The sequence below is a fragment of the Alligator sinensis genome, unplaced genomic scaffold (assembly GCF_000455745.1).
Source record: "Alligator sinensis unplaced genomic scaffold, ASM45574v1 scaffold71_1, whole genome shotgun sequence".
NCBI lineage: Eukaryota > Metazoa > Chordata > Crocodylia > Alligatoridae > Alligator > Alligator sinensis.
Window position 1 is genome coordinate 4860408 of NW_005841834.1, and position 26526 is coordinate 4886933.

Consider the following 26526-nt stretch of genomic DNA (forward strand, 5'->3'; position numbering starts at 1 on the left):
GGTAGAGCAGAATTCCTGCAATGAATTCACATATTTGGATGCTGGTGCTTACCCTTTTTTGTAGCTGGTATGTTTAAGAGCTCAGATCAAGATATATCCTTCTGGTATCAACTATAGAAACCTTAACATAAATTTTGGTATTTTAGAGAAAAACAGCCTACTTGGAGGTGGGGCACCATTGTAGTTCATATGTAAACTAATCTGTAGATAGAGCCCCCACAGAAAACAAATATCTACAGTGTGAATTCTTCAGAGAAGGTAGTGGCATATAACGTTGATCTTTCACTGAAGGCTTTCTACTGGGGAAAGCTATCATCTACATTCCTAAGAGATATTTAAATTCATTTTGAGTCTATCCATTTTTTTTGCAAATGCATAGACTTCAAAGCCAGAAAGGATCATGGGGAAATTTATCCAACAGCATAGCAAAGAATTTTAACATAGGACTTTAGAACATAGCACAGAGAAGTTTAACAGTATATGTAAACATTTCTTAGTATTGGTTAAATTAATTATTGCCAATCACACGCATTCAACTTTATTCCAATGTCTATTTATTTATGATTTACCTGGTTTGCCAGTTTCTTCACTTCCCTATTGTCTTAGAAGGAGCAACTTATTTTACATGTAAAATACAGGAAATGAACATTCAAGTTATTCAAAATTTAAGACAGGCTATGAGCTTATCCTTAAAGCAACGGTTACTTTAAATCAAAAGAGTAGCACAGGACTGGTATGAAAATAGGTGCCAGGGGTACGCTGAGCTATTAGAGTAACAGAGTAAAGACAACTGAACTGGATTGACAGTGAAATGGAAAATGGAGCAAGCTATGGTAAAATGTGGCTTATGGAGTAAACCTGATTGTGTTGGGAAGGGGCTGAGCTCAAGCCTATCATCATAAGTGAGATTTTTTTTATTTCAATAGATACACCAGTGATGATGACCATGTCCTCTGGGCTTAAGCTTGTCCTTTTAGATATGTAAGTGGATGTCGCAATCTTAATGTTCTTTTAAAGTCAAACAGACAACATTTGGGAGGTGCCAAAATTAAAGTTTCTCACACAACCTTAATTCAGTCCTCTTGTGGACCATGTTAGACTTTAATTTCCTAATCACCTTTTATATACATCACTGCTTCACTGACCTGCTCTGCCATAAAATCAGAGATGTGCAGGGAAGACAACGATTGTCCAAGGTTCCAGTCTTTCATTTGCTGCGTAAGTGAGCGGGCCTGTGGAGGATGAAGCAGGAAACCGTAGGAAGAGAAAAGAGAATCACGTAGTAACTTCTACCCTGGAGGACCAGATCCTATTCCTGGCTCTGCCACAAAGTTCCAAATGGAAGCTGGTCACCGTGTGCTTGTGCAAAGATTCAAGGAGATGCATATTAACTTCTGAAAAGCTGCATGTGGCTCCGGAGTGGCAGGTTGGCCACCCCTGCCCTAGAAAATTATTGTTGCAACATTAGGACTTCCATCCTAAGGCTCAAGGATGATAAATATTATCTGTTGTCTTCTGTCTTTTCAGTTTCCTCTAATGTTACTGGTAATTTAAAAAGCCCACTACCACCTGAGTGTTCATTCTGGAGACTGGGCCAAAGGGCGAGTTTAACTGGGATGCAGTACATATTTCAAAACACACTGCAGGTGCCTTAAAATAAGGCAGAAACCTCACAACATAAAGCAGAAGGCAAAAATCTAGGACCAGCCAGGCTTCTACCAATACTGCTGCTCTCCTTTACATGGTTTTAAGCAGATGGTCAAAACTTAACACAGGGATAACTGACTTGAAGTGACTTAGAGTTCATTGTGACCTTCTTTTATGATGTTATAATTCTGGCTTTTTCTAGCAGTAGGAGGGAGAATAAACTACTTGCTGTCTGAAAAGGGGAGATGGGTTGAGTTGAGCTTAGATTGGTTACTTTTACTCAATGGATTTTTTTGCAATAATAATCCTACTTAGCACAGACACAAGAATTGCAGACATGGTGTGTTTTTGCTTGGTTGGAGGAACTATATATAAGACTACAAACGAACTCTTTTGAATCCAATTTCTTTAAACACAATGGTATCACAGTGTGGGAGAATCTCTGTTGCTTTCTGAGAGGATTTTCTGTTGCAGAGAGATTTTTGTCTTGGGATGTGAGATAGAAAGGAGCCAATTATCAGTTGTTATAACATACAAGAACCTGATACTTGTAAAGATCCATATTCAGATATTATATTAGGCTTGGCTATATGCTTTGATAAAGCCAGCCACAAAAGCTCAGCAGAGACAGACATCACTACCCTTTGGGATAATATTTTCCTTTCTGATTCTAATAAGAATCCCTGTTCAGTATTGCCAGAAAGTGACAGAATTTTTCTAGTACCACGTGACAGTACTAAGCATTGGCAGTATGTGCAAAAATGAATAAAACAAGAGGACAGTGTGAGTTCAGGTCAATGTTTTTTGTAATGTTTGATTGCAGTAAGGTAGCTTTTCTAACCATCAGATCTTCATACCAGGTTTCACCTCTGAGGTTAGTAGGAAAGTGAAGAGAAAAGCCCAAAAACATTTCATTTGGGGAAGTGGAAGAGGGAACAGTCTGGTCACGCAGGGGTGGGCAAAATGTGGCCTGCCAGGCCATTCTATCTGGCCTGTGGGGCCCCCTAAAAAATTTAAAAAATTAATATTTATCTGCCCCTGGCTGCCTGTCATGCAGCCCTCAATGGCTTGCCAAAACTCAGTAAGCGGCCCTCCGCCCAAAATCCTTGCCTGCCCCTGGCTCTGGTGCCTCCAACAATAGCTTCAGCTGCAAGAGATTTTGCTGCTGAAATTTCTCATAAGCAGATTCTTCAATACAGCTAGATTAAATTCATAGGTGACTGGGGGGGCATGTGTACAGGGGGCATGTGATCCCCTGACAGGGCCATCCCCACCACCAACACTGCTGGCAGCATCTGCGAGTGCTCATCCACACCACCGCTGCCACTGGCTTCTGCGGGGGGTCCCCCAGACTCAGGAGGGACCAGTCGCCCATGATTAAATTCCTCTACTCTTTCAATATTTTCTTGTTTAAAAATTCTTTATTGGTATGACAGTAAAATCAGGACTTACAGGTCATCTAGGAGGTATCAATGTCATTAGCATCTGGCATTGTGAGATCATAGCAGACAATGACCTTACTTTGGTATGGAAGCTGCAGGAAGGAGTTAACTTTGCTACTATTTACCATAGATGATTTTTCAGTGGAGATGTAGCTCTGGCTACTTTCCTACATCACTAATAACTTTGCTTTCTATATCTGGGTTTGGAAAAATAATCAAAGTAATTGACTCAGCCCAAATTTAAAAAAACCCACCAAACCAGAATCTATTATGCAGAGGCTGCCATTCCCATTGATTTGAGATACGTCAGCAGGTCTGAACAAACCATTACAGTCAATTATAGCCATAACTTATTTAAGTTATTAAGAATCCTCTTAGAATTCGCTCAAGAAAATAGTTCTTAGAATGAGCAGAAGAGCACAAGAATGGAGCACTGACATCTTCCTTCCATTATAGCAAGATTCAGTCACTGTAAAAGGTGAAATATAAGCACTATGGCGTTACTTCAGCTGAAACCTGTTAGTTCCTATTGGGAGTTTCATTTCTTACCCCTTAAGGAGCCAATCCATCTGTGGGACTAAAACACCAGAATTCTTATACTAATTGCCAGTTGGCCCTCTAACATACTATACTATCCTGATTAAAGAGGTGTGTCGTGTGTCATCCCCCCCTCCCCCCACCTTTGAGAGGAGCTCAGCACAGCAAACTTCATCCAGCTGTCATGCACCAAGAACGTCCCCATCAAGGAGGAAGGGAGACCAGTTAGATTAAGAATACTGATGGCAGAAAGAGGCAAAAGCTGACAACACAAGTGACAGTTTCATAGACAACCCCACATGGAACAATTTATATACCTGAGCTTTGTACTGATTTATATTAATTTTGAGGAGAGCTATTTTTGGCTTTTAACATACTGTTTAATTCTATATTGTCTTTGTTTTTAACTATACACTTATGGATGTATCCAGAATAAACAATGTGCTCATTAAACAAAAGAGCCAGCGTGATTGCTTTGAGCATACTACAAAACAGTTATATTAAAATTGTTAAATCTATTTGTCAGATCTTAAATATTTATTTAAGGCAGACCCTAATTCGAGCTTTCAGACTCAAGACTATTTACCAAATGAGACAGCAGATGGCTTATTTCCATTGACATCAACCATTTATTTCAATATTATTAAATAGCTATTCACTGACCAACCAAAATTTGACATATTTGGAGCCAGCTGTTCATAATTATACTTCGCAGTGTTCTGGATTGAAGTAGCAAGCCAAGGTAGAAAATATCTTATTGATTTTTACAGCACCTGTTACCATAGCAGCAGAACAATTATTTATAATTAAAATGCTAACAACTAACAATTACATAAAATGATCAGAATGGGTAGCATTAAAAACATAATTCTTATGTAGGAACCAAATCCAAACTCAAGTAAAAAATTAAGTTAATTAGACAAAAGCTAAGCCAAATAAAAATATCTTGCATCATAATGTAAAAACTTACTAGGCTCCTGTGGACTTCCAAAGAGAACATTTGACAGGGCCTTCAACAGGAAAAGACCTGGAAGCATTTAGCTTCAACAGGGGCTTTCCAGCTGATCTTAACTACCTATCTGGTGAAAGAGACAGAACAAGAAAGGGAACCTTAAATGACCAGGTTCCTGACCATTAAGGACTTTAAAGATAGTTCTCAAATTCTACTTCGACATTAATAGGAAGCTGTGGGTGCATCTACACATGCATTAATGCACCTTTTGTAATGCACATTAAATTTAGTACCTCCAATCATGCTGTGCTAATGCACAGTAGCACATTTGCATACTTTTTTAGTGACACTTAATGTGCAGTAGACTATTTTATTGCTCACTAGTGTAATGTCACAGTTTTTACATGGTGCCTTAATGCACAGTAAAATAGTCTACTGCACATTGAAGTGCACATATAAACATGCCCTGCCACTCTTATCAAAAGGTCAAAGGCAAATATGCTGCTGGGAAGAGAATGCATTGTGGGGGTGTGACACACAAGTGTCCTATTTGCACAAATTTATCAACCAAGATGACTGACCAAGGAATCTTTACTAGGTGACCAAGCTCCAGATTCCTTTCTGGCCTCTTCAGAGCAGATATATGTTTTCCACATCTATTTGAAAACTTCGTTAAAAAACGTTGAAGATCTGATTTTTTTTTGAAAGTGCAGTGGAATTTTCTGCAAAATATGTTCTGCATTTTTTTGGTTCAGCTCAGCTCCAGCCTGCAAGTGCCTCTCTGTTTGCTTAAGTGAGCTGCAGCTCAGAAACTACCTGGAGAAACTAGCACTGCCCTGTCAACACCTTTGGCTGCCCTTTTTCATAATTCTTACATTGTACATGAACTCCAGCTAAGATAGCCTTGAGTTGTTCTGTTTCCTCTAAGGGCCCTTGACTTGAAGGGGCCTATCACTGTCCTTACTACAACCCAATAAAGGTTGGCATATTTTTTTCCACTGTCCTCATGGAAAATCCAGGTTATCTTCTTCAGGTGCTAGGATTGGTGGGTTATTTTATACCATATGTGAACAGTTGCAGTGTCCAAAATTAGAAATGAATTCCAAGAACCATTTCAGGATAGGGCATAGTTGAACTAGCTATACACCCTAGTTTAAATAGTTCTGAGGTAGATTTCCAAACTTGTGGACAGGTGTCTTTAGATAACCATAGTGAAGATGGGCAGGTGCTGAAAGCTGATTCTTAGGCTGCGGAGACACTGCACATAAGAGGTCAGTGTAGTCCGGGCCAAATTTAAAAATTATTAGGCACTAGTACAGGTAGGGGCCAGGAGCAAACATCTGAGATTTCTGCTATCTCCTTAATAAACAACTGTATGTGACATGAATTTGGAGAGGGGGAGAGTGGAAACTCAGTGCTAAGAGTTTCCAAGCACTGAAACCAAGGTGGTGGTTCCAGCTCCTGACACAACTACAGAAACTTTCAGTCATCAGACTACAGTCTATAGAAACACAGTACTTCCAAGACACAATGTTCAGTTGAACCAAATGGCCAACTCAACTTTGAACCTCTGGAGAACCAAGGTAAGAGAACAACAGCTTACTTATTTTTATTTTTGTGAGATGATGGAATGGTTTCTATTTTCAAAATACACAGGTATTAGGTTTTTACTGGGACAATCACTGCTCCTTTAATAGACACCAGAAGCATACATGCATTCATCAAGTTTCTCACACAGGACAAATGCCTCTGCAAGAGAAAGGTCTTTCTCCTTCAGCAAGGAAGATCTCTCTGTCCCATGGGAGAGTTTCTCCAACAGGAAGGAACACCTCCTGCTTGACTCCTCCAAAGGACTGGAAGAAGTAGAGCGGTGGGGAAATGCTCCCTGCACATTCCCAAGACAGAGGTCACCCCAGTCTGGAGAAGATGCAGGGGGCATGGCCCTGCTGCTCTCACTCTTCCCATAGACCAGGAAGGGAGGAAAACAACAGCTGTCCACTACTCCCTGCCTGCTCTCCAGACCATGTTCCCCAAGCAGAGACTTGGAGCAGAGCAGAGTGGAGGAAGTGGCTTCCTACCTATTCCCAGACCACTGCTCCACTCCCACTGGGAACCGGGTGGAGTGGAGCAGCCCGTGCTCCCCAAACAAGGAACAGATGGTCTGTTGAAGGCATGGAGAACAGGACAGTGTGGGTGGCTGCAGCTAAACACCTGTGTGCTCCCTCTCCTGGAAAGATGTCTAGCAGTGGAAATCTAACAGGCTTATTTGCGGTTAGTGTCTTAGATTTTATAGATATGAACATCCAGTTATACTAACTGTAAAGGAATCTTGATTATGAAGGAGAAGTCAGTGAGGAAGAGAAGACCATGCCTTTGAGCACCAGTTGGGGCTTCTCCAGTCAAAGTTCTGGATGCACAGAGTACTTACTTCTTAGTTTCTTATGCCATGGTTGTAAAGTAAAAGGTTTTATTTTGGTCTGTCATAGATAAAAGCTAAGAGGCAGAGCGCTGAAAGCATATAGCATATGGACTATGGTGAGCTGCATTAGATTTTCACAAGTGAAACAGTTTTCTCTTTGGCATGTCACATTTTAATTGACTAGATGGAAATGAAACTTTAGGAAGGAATAATCTAGAAAATTAATGGAGCCCCATTTCTTGTACTCCATGCTGGGCAAGAGACAGAGATCAGGATAGCAAGGATGTTTTTCTGGTAGTTTAGAGAAGTGCAAAAAAGCTGCAACAAAGGCTGACATGTTACAGGCTGACCGTATTTGCTTGGAGGAGTCACCATTGTTGCAACAAAACAGTTGACAGCATATCTATCCTGCTATGTATGAAGAATTCTTTAGAAAATACAAAAATGGTTTTTAAAATTAGAAAATACTGCATGTTCAGCCAGTCAATTCCCTTTATTGGAATAACATTCCTAACCTTCTAATTTTGAATGGCATTTATAAATATTCCATTTGGTCACTTGGACAACAAAGGAGAAAGAAGGCAGCATAACAAAGAAAATCACTACTTTAACAGTTACATACATCTGCATCCTCCTCTATTTTTACAATTTTTTATAATTACTTTATAATTTATTGATATAATTTACCTTTATAATTACTTGAACTTTTAATAGGAAGGTTCCTATTTTACAGGTCCAACACCAGACTAGTTAGGCTTTTATGTAAGTTTCATCAACATATCTAAACAAAAATTAGATATAATGAATTTAGTGTAACATAGACTTTTGCCTATACTGGTCACTGCACTGATTGCTAGACAGTTTAAAGTTGAATTGCCATATGAAGTATGTTTTGGGAACCTAGTAGAAATTGCAGAGACATAACCGGGGTCATATGAGCCCAGTGTTCTCTCCTGCCCAGGGCAGGGGGTCGGACTTGATGATCTACTTAGGTCCCTTCCAACCCTACATCTATGAATCTATGAAACTAACATAGCAAGTATAACATAACTACTAAACTGGATGAGACTAGTGGTCTATCAGCTGTACTTTTCTTCCTTAGATAGTAGTTACCATTAACTGCTTTAGAGAAAGCAAAAGGTCAGACTTCCCCATATTAAAATGAAAATATTTTTAATTGGAACATTACAAAGCCTTTAAAAAAAGACACCTAGAGTATCCTTGGATCTCCTTCAGCACATAGTATGTTAGGTCCCCCTCTACATTACAGTTACTTGGAGACTAGCTACATGTACAAAGTAGCTATCACGCAATAAAAAGCTCCAATCAGGTATAAAGTTAGACCTCAACAATGTGTACTAACTTTATAGCTGGTTGCTATCAAGCTTTAATTTACAAATGTGGCAGGGTCTCAGCTGACGGGGTTCCTAGCCACAGGAATGCACCATTCCTAGTATAAAACCCTCTGAGCCCTGGGGACCATGGCAGCTGTGATCCCTAGGGTCCGGGGGTTTCATGCACCCCCAAACCCTAGGTATTGTGGTCATGATCCCTGGGGCTCAGGAGTGCAGGAAACCCCCAGAACTTGGGGGTTGCAGCTGCCACAATATCTAGGGCTCCAGAGTGTGGGAAACCCCAAGAGCTAGAGGCAATCTTCCCTGAGTTTCCTGCACTTCTGGGGGAGGGGAGATTGTTGCAGTGGGGATCCTCCAGCCCTGGGGGTGTTCGGGGCACTCCCCATAGCTGGAAGTTCACAGTCATGGGAGCTTGCTTAATAACAGTGCGGGGAGAGCCTGGGATTGGGTTTCCCCTGCACCAGCAATAAGGCATGATGGGTTTTAATATGCCATTCACACAGTTGTGCCTCCTACCATGCCAAATGTGCATGATAGGAGGCAAGACTGTGTGAACGGAGCATTCAATCCCATTGCTTGCATGTGTAGAGGGGGCTTTAGATTAGATGACAGCATTACTTACTACTTACTTTAAAAGGCTAAAAATTTTGGGTAAGTTCTATATGAAGTATTTGGAAGGACTAAATGGCTTTCACTGCTGAATCAAGGGTGGGGGGGAGAGGGAAATCACATTTTAAATATTTTGTTGTTGTTGTTAAATTGCCTGAACTCAGTGTAGTCGGAAAACTGTTTTCCTACCAAATTTGCAACATCTTCTGTTTGACGATGAGAGCAGAAGGTGATGCAATGTTTTCTACATAAGACGCATGAAATACCAAGATATTTGTAGTTTCACAGTCCTGCAACAGCCATGCTTGCTTCAACTAGGTTTCCATGGATTATTTCCCAATTTATTCAGGGCTAACTAAAACACAATGAAGAAAATGCTTTGCATATCAAAGGCCTACCATTGTGTTTTTAACTAAGATGATAAATGTTTGTTTTTGTACCTACACCCAAATAAACATACATTGTTCCTTTGCAAGTCTTCTTGGTCTGCAGGTACAGCCCAAATACATAGCAATGACATTTGCTTGGCAGTGTCTTCAAAGACATTGCCTATTGGTGATGTCAAACAACAAACATTTAAGGACTGTATTCAGTTTCCAAGCAGCTACTGATGTACACTAAACAGTCAACGGTCAAGGTATTGGTCTTATTGCATGTACATTTTTTTCCTCTCGTGTGAAAGGAAGATACTATAATAAAAGATTTATAAGGGCTACATTTCAATGATGGGGAAAATTTTATTTAGATTTATAGTAGAGTGCTTCATGATCCTTCAAGGTGATCAGTGCTATGCAAAATGCATGATTTTACATATATAGTAAGAGATGACAGTTGATAGGCTAGTTGTCCTATTCTTAGTTTCACTTCCAGTTTGGAGGACTGATGTTTCATTAGATTTGGGTAGAATACTGAAAAATACCAAGTTGGAAACCTTTACCAACAATGACCATAAATTTCATAGATTTCACAGACATTAGGGATGGAAGGGACCTCGGAAGATCTTTGAGTCCAGTCCCCTGCCCAGGAGGCAGGAAGTCAGCTGGAGTCACAGGATCCCAGCAAAATAAATGTCCAATTGACTCTTAAAGGAATCCAGAGTAGGTGCTTGCACAGCAGTCTGTTCCAGGTCTCGGGGGCTCGGACTGTAAAGAAGTTCTTCCTTAGGTCCAGCCTGAAATGGTCTTAGAGAAGTTTGTGACCATTTGATCTTGTCATCCCATGGGTCACTCTGGTGAACAGGCATTCCCCCAGATCCTGATATACACCCCTTATATACTTATAGGCAGCCACCAAGTCCCCGCTGAGCCTGCGCTTTTCCAGGCTGAAGAGTCCCGTAGCTCTCAGCCTCTCATCATAAGGCCTGTTTTCCCGCCTTCTGATCATGCGCATGTCTGTCCTCTGGACTCTCTCAAGCTTCTCCACATCCTTTTAAAATTGTGGAGCCCAGAATTGGATGCAGTGCTCCAGCTGCGGCTTCACCAAGGCCGAATACAGAGGGAGGATGACATCCTGGGATTTACTTGAGAAGCATCTATGGATGCAAGCCAGAGTTTTGCTTGCTTTGCCAGCTGCAATATCATATTGGTGGCTCATATTCATTTTGTGGTCAATCATGACCCCCAATCATGACCCCCACCTTTTGGCCATGGTGCTAGCAAGCGTAGCACTACTGAGCCTATAAGCATGCTGCAGGTTTTTCTTCCCAAGGTGGAGTACCTTGCATCTTTCAGAGTTGAAGGCCATCAGGTTTTCGTCCACCCATTTTCCGAGCCTGTCAAGGTCAGCCTAGATCACCATCCTGTCCTCAGGTGTGGACGCTTTACCCCAAAGTTTGGTGTCATCAGTGAATTTTACCAGTCCGCTCCTGACACCAATGTCCACATCATTAATGAAGATGTTGAAAAGGAGAGGCCCAAGGACGGAGCCTTGGGGGACCCCACTGGTCTTAGCCCACCACAATGATTGACTTTCGTCAGCTACCACTCTCTGGGTCCGACCTCAAAGCCAATTCCCCAGCCAGCAGACTGTGATGTAGCTGAGTCCACAGTTGACCAGTTTTTCTATAAGGCAATCGTGGAATACCAGATCGAAAGCTTTTTTAAAGTCAAGATATATGACGTCAATCTCTTCTCCCTTGTCCAGGTGATAAGTCACCTGGTTGTAGAAGATGAGATTGGTCAGGCAAGACCTACCCGCAACAAACCTGTGCTGGCTATCCCTTAAGAAGTTGCCTTCAGCCAGTTTGTCAAGAATGGTCTCTTTGATGATTTTCTCCAAGATCTTTCCGGGGATGGAGGTCAGGCTGATGGGCCTGTAGTTCCCCAGATCTACTTTCCTCCCTTTCTTGAAGATAGGCACCACATTGGCCTTCTTCCAATCTTCGGGCACTTCTCCTGAGCACCACGAGTTCTCGAAGAACCCTGCCTGTGCCAGAGCTATGATGCTTGCCAGCTCCTTAAGTACCCTGGGGTGTAAGCTGTCTGGGCCAGCTGACTTGAAGGTGTCCAACCTCTCAAAGTGTTCCTTCATATGGTCAACATTAATGTGGGGCAATAGTTTTCCCTTGCCCTGGCCCTCCGATACCATATTGGGCAGGGCCGTCCCTTGGGGTTGGTGAAAAACTGATGCAAAATACCTGTTAAGCAGGTTGGCCTTTTCCTGGGCGTTGGCTGCCTGTTGACCCATATGGTTTAGCGGGGGTCCAATGTTACCCTTGCTTTTCCTCTGGCTCCCCACATATCTAAAAAAGGACTTTTTATTGTCCTTGATATATGTAGTTGGAGTTGTTGCAGCCTTGGCTTTCCTGATTTGTTCCCTACAGTTCCAGACCAGTGCAGAGTACTTCTCCTTTGGGGTAGATCCAGCCCTCCATCCATTATAGGCCTTTCTTTTTAGACGCAGGAGGTCCACTAGTTCCCTGCAGAGCCAAGGGGGCTGCTGTGCCCTTTTGCTGTCTTTCCTCCGAGATGGGATAGAACTCCCCTCCCTTTGGGCTGTGGTCCCTTAGGGCCTCGCCCACAAGCTTCCTGAGCTTGTCAAAGTCAGCTTTCCTGAAGTTGAGGACTTCTGCTTTGCTGACTGACTTGCTAGTTTTACGGTGGATAGTGAAGGTGATCAGCTCGTGGTCACTGTGTCCCAGCTTCCCTTCGATCATTAGGTCACTGGCTAAGCCATCCCCTGTTGCCAGTACCAGGTTGAGCAGCGCTTTGCCTCTTATCGGTCCACAGACTTCTTGTGTCAGATAGAGCTCATCCACACACAAGGAAGCTTTGCAATTGTTCAGATGTGGCCAAGTACTCTTCCCACGAGCTGTCATGGTAGTTGAAATCTCCCATGACAACCATGCACCGGGAGCGTGCAGCCTCAGCTAGTTCCCTGGCAAATTCCTGATCAAGCTCTTGATCCTGGCTAGGAGGTCTGTAATAGACCCACACCATTGTGTCCCCTGTGCCTTGTTTGCCATGGATTTGGACCCAGAGAGTCTCCAATCATCCCCCTGGATGCCCATGTCAGCTTGCAGGGACATGTAGCTTTCCTTGACATAGAGAGCTACCCCCCTGCCCCTTTTGCCCGCATGAGCTCTCCTGTACAAGGTAAAGCCATCTATACTTGTGGCCCAGTCATAGGTGGAGTCCCACCAGGTTTCCATTATTCCTATGAGATTCTAATCCTTTTGGTTTAGCAGGAGGACCAGTTCCTCCTGTTTGTTCCCCAGGCTCCTGGCATTGGTGTACAGGCACGTGTGTCCCCCATTGGGGGCCCTTGCCTTTCCTACAGATCACTCTGGGGTTGGGATAGGGGTGTCTTGAGTGCCTTAGCCTGCTGGGTTTACAAAAAGTGCCCAGTGGGCTTGCAGTGGCAGTACTCCCCCCATCCCCTGGTGGTCTCAGTTTAAAGCGTGGTCAAGCAGGTGAGCAAGTCTGGCTGAGAAGAGCCTCCTCCCCAGCGGAGTGAGGTGGAGGCCATCTCTTCTCAGCAGCCCACTGCCTCCCTCACCAGAGCAGGCTGTGATCGTGGAAGCTGAAGCTTTCACGCTGATGCCAGGGCCACAGTCTCTGATTGACTACCTCAACCCATCTCTGCCTCAGCCCATGACCCACAACTGGGAGGAGTGAGGAAAAGACCACCTGTGCCCCCAACCCCCTAAGCACCACTTCCAGAGCCCTGTAGTTTCTCATGACCCAACTGGGATCCATGCTCTGAGCTGTGTCATTCGTGCCCACATGGATAAGGAGCATAGGGTAGTGGCTGGAGGGCCAGAGAATCTTTGGGATCCTCTTGGCTATGTCCCAGATGAGGGCTCCCGGGAAGTAGCAGACTTCCCAGGCTAGAGGGCTGGGGCAGCAGATTGCCCCCTCAGGAGGGAGTTTCCCATGACGAGCACTCTGCATTTCGTCTTAGGGAGAGTAGGAGTGGGTGATCCTCCCTTGCCTGCAGAAGCTGGCATCTCAACAGGCTCTACTGGGGCTGCAAGAGGTTCATATCTGTTGCACAGCCCCAGAGCGGAGGGGACCTTAGTGTAGCAGGCTTTGGGGCCCTTGACGACCTTGGCCCAAACCCCTGGCTGGACAGTACGGGAGATCCCTGAGTCCTCCCTTGTCCTGGAAGGTGACCTTGGTCTACCCTCTGCCTCCAGGGGGTGGAGAGCCTGGCAGTAGGAGTCTATCTCCTGCTCGCCATCCCTGATGGCACGCAGTCTCTGGACTGCAGCCTGGAGCTCCTCTATCTGGCACCCCAGAGACTCCAAAGTGGAGCAAACCCTGCAAGGGGAGGTGGCCATGCTTCTGGTCCCATGAGCCTGGAAACGTGCCAAGCAGCCCCCGCAGCCAGGAGCCAGAGGCTCCGTCTGCATGGAGCCCGGAACCATGGGTTCTGTCTGGGGAAGTACCATCAATTATACAATAGATAACTGATGTCATTCAAATGCTTCAAGTCAGGGATGGTCTTTTATGTATAGTAAAACAGGTATTACATGTTAAACATCCAGAGGTCCTGGAAATGAACCAGGAAATATAATATTTCCAGTTGTAAACAATATTCAATATTGCTTCACCAGGCTTTGTTAATGGAACATTAGGCACTGACTGTAGAACAGCTTTTACGTAAGAAGGAACTCAATGCCAGAAATATTTTCTAGTCACTTTGCAGAAAACTAGTATATTTTACAAACAGTGCTGGACTGAAGTAGTTTGTGATGATTACAGACTACTTTCCATTTGCAAGAACAAGACAGGTGCAAGAGAAAAAATTAGCTTCCACCCAGAGGTTTCCAGTAATTTTTTTATTGTGGATGCAGCATTTGCTTATCTTGCTCCTAAAGCAGCTCTGGGATGAAAGGGATGCATGTGAGTGCTCCTTGTCTGTTGCCTGGCCCCTGGACAGAACCTATCTAGAAGCCATGTTTCCAGCAACTCTGCTACTTCTGCTGTTATATTCCCTCTAAAGGAAAGTTTCTAAACACAAGGGGGCAAGCTGTCTTAATTTACAAAAAGATGACAACACTATATTGGTTTCCCTAAGCTATGCTTCCCATGGAACCTGCTCAAGCCAGCATCCTGGACCAGCCCAGGTGCCACATGAACTGGATCAGGTATGTGGCCAGGGGTCTGTGGGTCTGCTCCAGACTGTGGATTAGCCCCACACCACTCATCCATCTCATGGACCAGATGAGTTTGACACCCCTGATATAGGGGGAGGAAAAAAAATTCAGAGTAGCATAACAAAAGTATCCTCCATAAGCTGCCACACGTAGTGAGAAAGAAATTATGCTGTGCAGGCAGCAATGTTCCCCCATCTCCCATTTGCTCAGCCCTATATCCATAACTGTGGAAAGCAGGGCAGCTCCAGGGTCCAAGTTTATTGCTGACATATAAATAGTAGATTTTATATGGGAGAAATTCTGCCACCCAGTGGAAGTTCTTTCTCCTTAATTGTAAAGTATTAGGGAAAACAGATTTCTTTGGTCTAAGAACTCAGAAGTAAAACTCACTGAAAGCTAGATGTGGTGTAAGATCTGTATGCAGATTGGGTTTTTTTGTACTGTAACCAAGAACAAGTGGCAAAATTGTGAATTAATACAAACTCATTAAATATACCATCATATGTGACACATAGTCTACCTGTTTATCAATATAGGAGAAACCTAGTAAAGAGAATTCTATGGGCGAACACAAGGCTTTCAGTGGTAGAGGTAATGAAATACACAGTCTGTTAATCATTTGAAGATCTATTAACAGACTAGTAGAAATATATTTAGAATTGAAGATTAATATTTCCAGTTAGTTAAGCATAAACACAACTTTGTATTAAGAACACTATGCACCTATCTGTATAAATATAAAATATTTATTAAATATAAATGTTTCTTATATTTACACTTTACTTACAGTTGGTAGGGGTTTTAGGGGGTTGATAGGTAAGTACAGTTGGTAGGGGTTGGTAGGTAAGTAATCATGGAATATCATACTATAAATTAAATAAAAATTTCTGTATTTTGGTGAATAAAATCTTAGCTCATAAAACAGTATCTTCAAGAGCTTGTTTCTTTGTCTGTCAGCTTGTCCACGTCTCTTGCTTCTTTCCCCTTTTCATTTTTTTGTTTTTCTCTTCATTTATAGTTTCACATTCTAATGAAGCCATTTGAGAAAGTCTTTGCAAGTATTCTGGTGCTGCTCCAGTGACAGGGTCTGTGAAGTGGTGATGAGCTAAAAAGGGGAGTAAAAACCTCGAGTATACAAACATTAAATCAAAACATAACTTAAGAAATAAGCCTTCAAAGGTTCTTATTAACTTTACTTGAAAGACTATTTTTGTTTCATTAAACAATGCCTAAATTTACTACTAAAAGGTAGGCATCCCGGTTTCAAATTAAATCTTTATGCTGGGATAGCAAAGTTATAAAAAAGAAGACTGAATGGTATCTGCAATTCAAAACACAGAATGCGTTTTTCACAGTCAGACTCTCTTTCAACATCAGTCAAACTTGCAATGAAACAGATAGCAGACAAGCAAATGGTACCAAAAACATAAAAAGTATTGTAGTTTCTAGTTAAAATATTTTTGGTAAATAAAGATGACCGGTTTGCAGTCTCATTTTTAAAAATGTTCTCCTACTTTTCTCTTTCTGTTGCTTCTTATTTTGCCTATCACATGCAAAATATTACTATTTTCTAAAAAAGGTCTTTAATATATATATTTGGAGACACTTACATTTCAGTGTCACTGGTATTAACTATGTTAGATATTGCCGACGGTATAATTTATCTGTCACTCCTTCTAAGCACGGAAACACTATCATGATTTGGATAGCACTACACCTAAAACCAAGTTTATATCTTACCAAATTTATATTCATGCCCAGAGGAACCCAAGTATGTCCTGGAAAGTTTGTTATTCTTCCTGGACCTAGAGACATCACAGCAAAAAGTCCCGATTTTAATATAATTGTATAAAAATGGTAGCCTTATGTAGAGAGAAAAACAGGAATGGTTACATTCTACAGCAAGACAACAGTACGGATACTCCAAAAAACTTCTAAAGGGGGCTGAGAAGGAATTGGTTTTATTTAGACACTGAAGGATTCTTGAATTCTGCAGTAAAAATATGCATTTTTGCAGCCTTTCCATCTATCCTTGTAAGTGTTTTGCACATAAAAAGACTTTAAAGCTAATATCCCTGTGAAATAGGGTACTGTCCCCATGTTATTGGCAGGTAAAAGGAGGCACACAGATGTTAAATCGCTTGCCCAGAGCTACAAAGCAAATCAAAGGAGCTGGGACAGAATCCAAGCAAACCTGCCCTTGAGATAAGACACCAGTTAAAGTACACACAGTTGGCCAGAATTTGAGTTCTTTGACACAACTATAGACAATAAAGAGTAAAGAAAATTGATCTCCTACATATCTTACTGAATGGAAGGGGAAGAATCAGAATTGAACTATCCTGGCTTTCCTCAGGAACAATATCTGGGTCAGGAGGCAGCACTGGAACTAGTTTATCTAAAAAAAATAACTGCTTTATATTTTATAGATCTAATACTTTTCTTTTATGTGACCACAAATTTTCTTGGTGAAATGGAATCCTCAGTACATCTCTGGGCAGTCCACCATCCCCTGTTCACAGCCAGAGAGAACAAACAAGGAGCAATGAGGAAGGGTCTATCCCTAGGCATTCAGGAGGGTTTCATAGGCTATAAACAGACATCATGCTTGAAGTGGGATCAGCTGTGCTGCGATATGTCCTGGCACAGCTGATCTGCCTCGCTGGATGACATAGACCCAAAGGTTCCAAGTCAGGGTACAGCAGCATGATACTGTGCAGCCAGGGAATCCCCTGCCAAGGGAATCCCCAGGTGTGCCTCAGCAAGTGAGGAAATTTGGAAGGCACTCCCAGACTTTCAGGGTCCCAATCCTCCAAAGGAACTCCTGTGGCAGCTGGGCTAGGGACAGAAGTTACACATAAATCTGTAAAAGTGATCAGAAACCGGTTCAAATCTGTAACACCACAGAAGATAAGTGCACATATACCACTTTCAAAATGCCTGAAACTGGTTTAAAATAAACCTGGATGGATGTATTATCAGGCTTAATTGATTTAGGTTAAATTAGTTTCTTGAACTTCTGTCCCAGATCCCCTCCAGGTTCAAGCTAATTCAGTTCCTCAGCATCCCAGGATGCTTTGCACCTCCCTGCAAGCCCTCATCACAGGCTGAGCAGGCTAGCCTTGTCCCAAGCTGTTTGATCCAATCCAGCAGGGAAGTGTTGCTCTAGTGTCCCCCAGCTTCTAGCCTGGGTCACTGCAGGCATGTGGCTGCAATTCCGGAATCAAAGTGAATGTCTGTTTACCTGCTTATCATTTCAATCTATGCAGTTTAGACTAACCTGAGAAGATCGAATCAATTCAGCCACAGGCATTTTGACTGTCCGTACTCAGCCCTGAAGAGCGCGGGCAGCTATGGGTTACCTATGCTCTTCCACCATAAAAGTAAATAGATGTCCACACAAAAAAAGAAGCACAAATTTTTCCACCTATTGTCATAGCCACAATTTTGGGCATTTGTGGTGCAACAATGGGCATGGATACCTATTTGCAAGGGTTTTGTACTACCATAGAAGTTTTTATGACAAAACAAAGGCTACGTTTGTTTGCAGCCATATTTCCCAACACTAATTCTGTATTTCACATCTATTTTGCATCTATTTTGAAGTAGTATTCCTATTTGATTTACTTTTTTTCCAATCTAGAATTTTATTTCACCAAATTACAGTGGTCTCTACTGCTAATTATTATGAATTAAAGGTGAACCAAAAACAGAACATTCAATTTTCTGAAGAATACACTGTACTAGAGTCTAATGCAACACCAAGAAAATAGAACTGCATACATATTAATATTCTCCTTAGAAGATCTCTGTACCAACAGCCCTTTCCCCGTATGTTCTATATTTTGCACACATTTCTTTCCCACGTGACTATCCCAGGGCACTGCCCCTTGATGTTCTTTCACTGTACCCTTGTCAGGAGATTCCAAGTATCCAACATTTCTCTATAAAAGAACTGAGCTTGCAACTAAACATTCTTTACCTCCAAGCTCCCATCTCTCCACCTCCACCATGGATGTCTGGCATCTTCAGAGAGCCGGGGTTCCAAGAATCTAATCCTCTCTTTTGCAGATCCACCACATGCACTTCTCTCCTGAAGTGAAAGTAGAGTACTTAAAGCAGGTGTAAAAAGTGAGGAAGTATTTTACAAAGATTATAAGACTTCTAACGCTGGAGCTGACATGGTGCAGAGTAAATTCCATTCTTCTGAAAGTAAGGAATCAGCTCTGAGAAGTCAATGAAACTCTATACTCATCCTTATCCATAAGTAGCCTAAACACTGTCCATTCTTGGTAAAACTAATACACATTGTAAAAAGGTGAAGGCAGGGCAGGGAAACACTTTAGAGACTAACTTGTTCAGAAATGCATAAACTTTTGTAGACAGATACTATGTAAAAGGTGAGGAAGGATAAGGATGTGTGTAGGACTCTAAGAAAAACCGTTAGATTTGGTTTTGAGGAGGGTTCAATTTGTGCCATGGTAAGAGCAAGGTTTCTGTTTTATAGATGGGTGGGTGGAGCCAGGAAGGAACTGGCTGTTGAGTCAGTACCAAGGCTGGTCTGTGTTGCAGAAGATATTTCTAGCACTAAATGATGTAATGAAGGTCTCAAGAACACACTTAATCAGGGACAGAGAATCTGATTAACAATCTTTGTTAAAGAAAATAAGTGGTTCTGTAAAGGGCGAGAGAAAAAATGACTTTGACTAATAACAGCAACACTTTTTACAGCAGGGTCTATATACATCAGAGGAATAAACATCCCCTTTAGGACAACACATACTAAATTAAAAGAAGAAAATGCACGGAATACAGTCTGCCGATGAGAAGCTCTGACTGCAAGTCAAGAGTCAACTCTGCCATAAACCTGAGTGTCTTTGAGCAAGTAAGATGAAACCAATTTCCCAAGTCCCTTGTATAAAAACAGATGCAGTAGACTCTGGATCACTTGTGTTGGAATGGTTACCAATTTGCTTCATTCAAGGTGGGTTGAGCTTCTCAGCTGTTTACTGCAGCTTTTGCTTCAAAGGGCACCACTTATCTGATGAGCTTGAGCTCATCAGTTCTGTACAGATGATCAGAAAAGAGGCACTCTGAAATAAAAGCCACAGTAAACAGCTGTTCATATGACCAAACTCCAAGTATTCCATGTTGATGAAAAGCACAGCAAATACCTCTGTGGTTCCATGGTGCTGTTTGCTGTGGCTATATATGCCCCCAGCTAGTTCACAAACCCTTGGTTTAAAAGGGAAGTAAGGAATTTAACCCTGTAAAGAATTTGAGTTCTAATGTAGCACTTCACATAATTTTACTTGAGATTTCACTTCACTTTGAGCTACTTGGGAAAAAAAGTGTTACAGAAATGCAAAGAATAGATGGGAAAAGCAATACTGCACTACAAATTGAATGTCTTATAATTCAGATTCTGGAAAACACCAAGGGCAAGCCAAAAACTGGACAAAGATCTTGTTTGATATTGTGGAGAATGGAGGAAACCTTTAATTACAAACGGTGCTAAATAAAGCACAAGTGATAGGGCAGATGGAGTAAATTATCTTTACATGTAAATGAAGTAACTGATCCAGTTTCCCAGTCAAATAAAAATCAGTAAAATGTCATATTTAGAAGAGAAAATTTAAAAGGAACTGTGTTAAAAACAAGATTCCTAGGGAAAATATCATTAGAATATTTATTTTGCTTCTGAGGAAAGAATAGTAAAAGATTACTCAAAATGGAGGCTTACCTGCTTTTGCAAAATTCATCTCCTAATATCTGTGATGAGGTAGATGGAAGCAAACAAGTAGCTGGCACATAATTAGGTTCTTTTTTATCATAAAAGCTAAAAAAAAATTAGAACAAGATTTAAACAGAATATATAGTTCTTTATTGAAATGATTCACTGCATAAAAGATACTTTGCAAAATGCCACGAGCAAGCAAACTGAAAGGTCAGTTAATTAAAAGGCACACATAAAAGGCTGCAATGCAAACCTGCTATATAACTCTTTTGTTTCTCAAAAAAGGGATAATTGTGACTGAATTCAGCTATTCCATGGTAAAAAACAGCAAAAGTCAAATTTTAATAATGAACTAAGTTGGGGCAAATTTTAAGGAGCAAGAGGGCAAGCCTGAAAGACCATTCTTATTCACTGTAAACAAGTCATATTTCTCTGTAAGAGTCAATACTTCAGAGAAAAATTATTGTCATGAAGGAGCTATAATGTAAATATGAGAGTATTGCAATATGCACTATGTTGTCAGAAAATGCCAGAGCTATTATACTGTGCTGCAAACAATAGATTTTTAGGGAATACACTGAAAATTAACTTTTGGTTTAGACTCAAGTTTTTCCAGTATAGTTCTGATAGTTATGGGTGTGAAAAGTTAGGTTGGCAAAAGGCTATTGCGTGCATGCCCTTCATACCACCAAAATATCCTTTTGCTGGTATAAACGACATTCAGTCTGGGAAGAGCTCCTCTACCAGAAATCCTTTTTATTGGTAGGCAAGACAAAATGTCTCTAATGATTTTTGCCATTGTTTATATTAAACTTAGGTATGTGGCTATTTACTGCTTGAAGCATCTCAAGGTTCTCCAACAGCTTCTCCACACAAGGCAACCACTTGCAAGCAACTGTAAGGTGGAGGATAGGGAGGGGAAATGAAGGGGACCAGAAATGAAGGAAGGCTCCACACCAGCCTACTTGCCACATCAAGTTGTTTTTCAGTTAGCACTGGTATAATTACAAGAAGCAGAGTTAACTTTTTCAACTTTTGTGAGAAAAAAGACCAAGGAACAAGGGGAAGGGAGAGGTAAATGATACTTGTTGCTGAATAGTGAATTTGACCAGCTAGTAGCACATATAAATATGGTGCTACCTGAAAGCAAGCTGGTCTGTTATTAGACACAAACATCAGCAGGCACAATAGCTTCTTAGCAAGATAAAGCAAAATATTGAAGACACTTTAAATACTGGAAAAATCAACTTCAAGCTAATACTAAACCTTCCCAACAGTGACTACAAAACACTTGGCTGCTGGCTAACACAGAACACATATATGCTGTATCAAAGGAATTTTTAATGCCTAGTAGAGGATGGTACTCATCTTCTACCTTAGCAACAAAATTAGTTCTAGACTGCTAGATCCCAGATATAAGGAGAAACATATTTCAGAAGTGTATCCAGAAACGAATTTACCATAAGGGTGATAAGAACAACTTATTTCCCAGACATGCATTCTTAGTTCCAGTCAAAGCATTAACTTGTAGTTCTTTTGGACAAATCCCTTATTCAGAATGAATGGACATTTTTTTTTCTCCACTGGCACTTGGAATGTCTCTTTTGCTCTACAGGCGCAGTGAAAGAACTGCTGATTGTACTCCAGTAAAAGCAATGATGTCCAGGGTCAGATCTGCCCTTGGAGCATAGTGTGCCCTCAGTTGGAACATCTTAAATGAGCTTATTCCAGACCTCCCCAGCCTGTGCAGTTTTAGCAGCATAATAGTGTACAGAGTAGATTTTGCTGGTATAGTGATGCTGGTTGGGGTGAAGAGTTACAATTCCTGACTGACAGATCTAAGCCAGCAAAAAGATTGGACCATGATATGGAATGAATATTGGTTTTAGAGTGTGTGAATTAATGGTGTCCAGAAGATATGCCCTGGAACCTACTCTGGTTTGGGAAATAAAGTTATCTTTGCTTTATCTCTGCTTTGGCTCAAAAGAAACATACCTTCAAGATGTTTTTCCCCCATCATTTTTAAATGCTATTCTTCTGATAATATCACTCAAGACTGATATGAATGTGTAAGCTATAAATTCTCTTGGGCATAAAAATAACTAAAGAGATGGGAATTCATTTTACAGACCTATAAAATACGTACAAAGAGTTGCAAGGTAATCTCTCTTACATGGTGTACTTTGATTGTAAAAGGCTGAAGTGTTCTAAGGGAGAAATACTATCATATGAAAACATTGATTATAGAAGTATACCCCACTGGAAAAGGTTTAGGAGGATCAAATCCAAATCCTTTTTTCATTTGTAGCACAGGGGATCGGTTTGCTTGGTACTTCTGGATTCCTTGAGTAAGATTTGGTATTGCCATGTTCTCCTCACTCTCTCTCAAGCCAAAAGCTGAAGTGTATTCTGCTTTAAATAGATATTTAACAAAAGCATGCATAAAATATCAGCATCTGATCATAATTAGAGCACTATATATAATAATAGTATAAATAAATAGGTCAAGCTCCTTTCATTAAATATGAAATCAGAGCTATATCATTGGGAAGAACACCTTGTGGGCCTCTTTGTTTTAAACCAAGATAACCCAAAAGCTTTACATTCCGCCAAACATATGGCTATATGGAAGCCTTAGAAACATCAGGAAATGGAAAGTATGTTAGTAATTTAAGGCCAAACGTTTGTGGAGTTACGAAGAAGGCTTGCTCTTTATAAAAAATAAACTACTCATGATTATGACATCATCTTAATTAAGGTCTGTGTGGCACCTTTCCTAAATGCTAAGTAGTAAACTTGGAGAAATACAGTACTAGAAATCTAGTTGTTACACTGGAAAGGACAGTTTCTTAGTGAAGTTAGCTAAACTCTAGTCTTTAAAACGGCAAACTTAACCATTTACCCTTTTTTATCCTTTGTGTTGTTAATAATGAATTCCTCCAGGTACTTTCAAAGGGAAGGCACCCAAACAAACTTCCTGATGAGGTTTTGTTATTTGGACATTTGTGATGAGAAGTTAGGTTTGGCATTTTTTGTTCTTTTGATGTTTCAGGTGAAAGAGATCTGCTGTCTCAGACATGAAATTAAAAAATGAACACACACACACAATTAATACTAAAACAAGTGTTTAAAGATAAGATGACATTTTCAAAAGTTATCTATTGAGCTGCCAGAATATATAAACATTGGAACCAGGTCCCCCCAACACATGGGAATTAGTTGCAAGTTGCAATCTATTGACAGAGAAACAAAAAGTCAGCAAAATCTGACAGGGAATGAGAAAAGAAAATGGAAAGAACCATTCATTGCAAATACAAAGTTGTTTTGGGATCTCACACACAGCAAAACGGAAGATCACAGGCTTAAAGGATACTTCAAATTGTTTTTTTAGGACACAGTAATCAGGGTTAGAGGCATTTAGCATAAGCAAGTGAAAAAAACAACTTCTTTGGCTCATCAGTATGTTCTTTTTCTACAAATTACTGGATCCCAATATTATGCCAGGTGCTGCGAACACAGTTAAACTGTCATTTGTTGCATCCAAAGCTTCAAAGATATTTTCCATGCTAGTCAAGAAGGGGAAGGACAGAACCCACCCTTACTCCCAATGAAAAATCAAAGCAGACAGGAACAGCTGTCAAAACCTTTGTGAGAGTTTTGCCCAGTGTCATACAACAGTACTGTGCTTAGACCTCAGAGTTAATTTAGGCAAGAAGCCTCCATGTTTTTACTCCAGGGCTGACCTAAGTCCAGTAACCATACTGCAAACCAAAGATACTGGGGCTGCACTCTTACACTCTTCATGCTTTGTATGAAGATGAGTTGACTGAGGATGGCTGTACTTTACACTGGTTTCTTATAACTCAATTAGGCTGTTCTGACATGAAGGACTGGTGAAATGTACATTTGACACAGTTCCATGATTCTGTGTTAGGGTAGGGATAAACTAATGTGGAAATGGCAATATGGGAAATATTAGGTCAGGGTGGGCAAAATGCGGCCCAGGGGCCGGATGTGGCCGGCCAGGCCATTCTATCTGGCCCGCGGGGCCCCTAAAAATTTTAGAAAATTAGTATTTATCTGCCCCTGGCTGCCTATCATGCAGCCCTCGATGGCTTGCCAAAACTCAGTAAGCGGCACTCCGCCCAAAACAATTGCCCGTCCCTGTATTAGGGGGTATCTATACCCCCTTTTAGATATTAAACAAATGGATCTAACGCTGGCAGGTAAATGGAAAATAGTTTAGATTAGTGACAGGAAAAGCTATTAAAAACCCATCATGTCAAGAATTTCCTTAAGTTTTTAGTGATGGGGAACAGAATCATCCACTAGAATGCAAACAAATATTTCTGAGCTAGTCCAGTTTTTTACATTAATCTCATTAACCAAGAAAGACCAAGTTCTTGGAACGAAGCGTGTCTGATATCTCTTAATTGTGGATGAAATATGAAGTGTCACTGTCAATAGGGCATGTCTATCCAAATTGCATGCAACACCTGATCTAACACCCATCTTTTGCCACCTTTAATAAAAAAGGATTTTTAGCTTGTATTCTACCTAATGCTGCTTGCAGAACCATCATTTTTTGCCTGTGAGCCACATGTACAATACCAGAAAGCTCCTGGAACCAAGGGTTAAGTCAAGTGTTATTTGGGGCTGACCTCTTTTTTGAATTCTAGGTTTAGCTGAACTGCTTCTACAGGTGCGAGTGGCCCCAGTATAGGACAAAGCAACAAAGGATACAAATGACTGGATTCCAGGGTTGTAATGTCAGTCTTACTTAAGTAAGTGGCAGAATTCTCATGGACTTCAATTGTTTATATCATAAGCCACCATATTAATTGCTTATTTCATATTCCATATTTAAATACTCACCATTCAGGAAGGAACGAAGACTCTGGGTACTTAATTTCTTTTACGCGAGATTCTGCAACACAAACGAATAAAATGCAAATCAACATCCTGAACACCAGAGGTCTGACACCCAAAGAAAAAGGAGAATAAAACTCTAGTTTTATTTGCTGTTGAGAGCAAAAATCTCAATTTCTAAATTGCCTTTTCAACCATTTGTCACGACAGCTTCCATAATATCAATGAATTGATAAGATTTGTTTTCCTGAGAGTTAGTAATAAACTCAACGGCCTGGAGAATTTCTGATTTCCCACTCTCATTCCCTGTAGCTTCAATTACACACTCACTTTGTCTCTAAACTGTAATGTAGTACGCTCAACAGTGCCAAACAGCTGTTATGTTTCACCCCTCCCCCCAGCTAAATTTCCATGATGATGGATGCAAATCTTGAATGATTTATATGTATCCTTTATACAGAAAGATTTTATATTTCTATAGATATTAAAATATATATTTTACCAATTAGGAAGCTCTAAGGACTTTTAAGCAGAACTCTCCATTAAGGCAATGGGAGTGTATTTAGAAATAATTAAGCATTACAATAATCCGTTTGTTTCTAGATTAAAATTATCATAGGCCCCTACTACATGTTACATATATTATGTAGTTAACTGGTTAATAGCACAATAAATGTAGACCAGCCACATGTGCAAAGTAATCATCACATGATAAAAATTACTTTCCAGCTATAAAAAGATACAACCAGCTACGAAGTTAGTGCTTGAAAATGTGTAAAAACTGGTTTCTATCCAGCTTTAATCTGAATGTGTAGCAGAGCCCATAGTTTGATACTATTTTTGCTAGTTATCAGAAACTGTTTAAGCAGGTGCCTTCTTCATGACTCCAGCCCTATTCATCATCCTGGGACAGAGGTACCACCAAGTTAGTGACACCTCTATGGCAACAGTGTAAAAAGGTCGAGAACCACCAGACTTGAGGCGGCCCTTGGAACATGCCAGCTGTTAGTTTTCCCTTTTTTTGTTTTGCTTTTGACTATAGAGAAATAATAGAGCAATTCTTCCATTGCAAAGAACTCAGAAAGCCCCCAACTGGTTCTAAACACTGTAGATTCCTAATTGGAAACACTGATTTAAGCAGAGCTCTCGAGGCACCCCTGGACAGGCTCACAGCAGCCCTCAGGAATAGCCAGCTGTTTGTTTTCCCTCCTTTTATTTTTTGGTTACAAACAAGAAAACAGGAGAGCAGGTCTTTTGCTACAAAGCACTGGGCAAGACCACTGTAGACTCCCGTTTGGAGGCCTGGCACCCTGACAGGATCTCAGGGCGGCCCAGTTGAGACTCATCCCCTCGGAGCGAG

General features: G+C 41.1%; 1 protein-coding gene across 3 annotated transcripts in view; it reads right to left on the reverse strand.

The window, feature by feature from the left end:
• Positions 1–15354: 15354 nt before the first annotated feature.
• CUNH8orf89 (chromosome unknown C8orf89 homolog) overlaps positions 15355–26526 on the reverse strand; it is an 11633-nt gene continuing 461 nt past the window's right edge. The window contains exons 2-8 of one of the 3 annotated variants that reach the window (XM_014518736.2): positions 25173–25224; positions 23200–23363; positions 22553–22706; positions 20304–20399; positions 18543–18653; positions 16301–16365; positions 15355–15665 (exon numbers count right to left, since the gene is read on the reverse strand). In XM_014518736.2, coding sequence (XP_014374222.1) covers positions 15514–15665; positions 16301–16365; positions 18543–18653; positions 20304–20399; positions 22553–22706; positions 23200–23363; positions 25173–25224 — 794 coding nt within the window. In that variant the 3' untranslated portion in view covers positions 15355–15513. Of the gene's footprint in view, positions 15666–16300; positions 16366–18542; positions 18654–20303; positions 20400–22552; positions 22710–23199; positions 23364–25172; positions 25225–26526 lie in introns of those variants that run through there. The other 2 variants (XM_014518733.2, XM_025200512.1) reach the window with 2 other exon arrangements.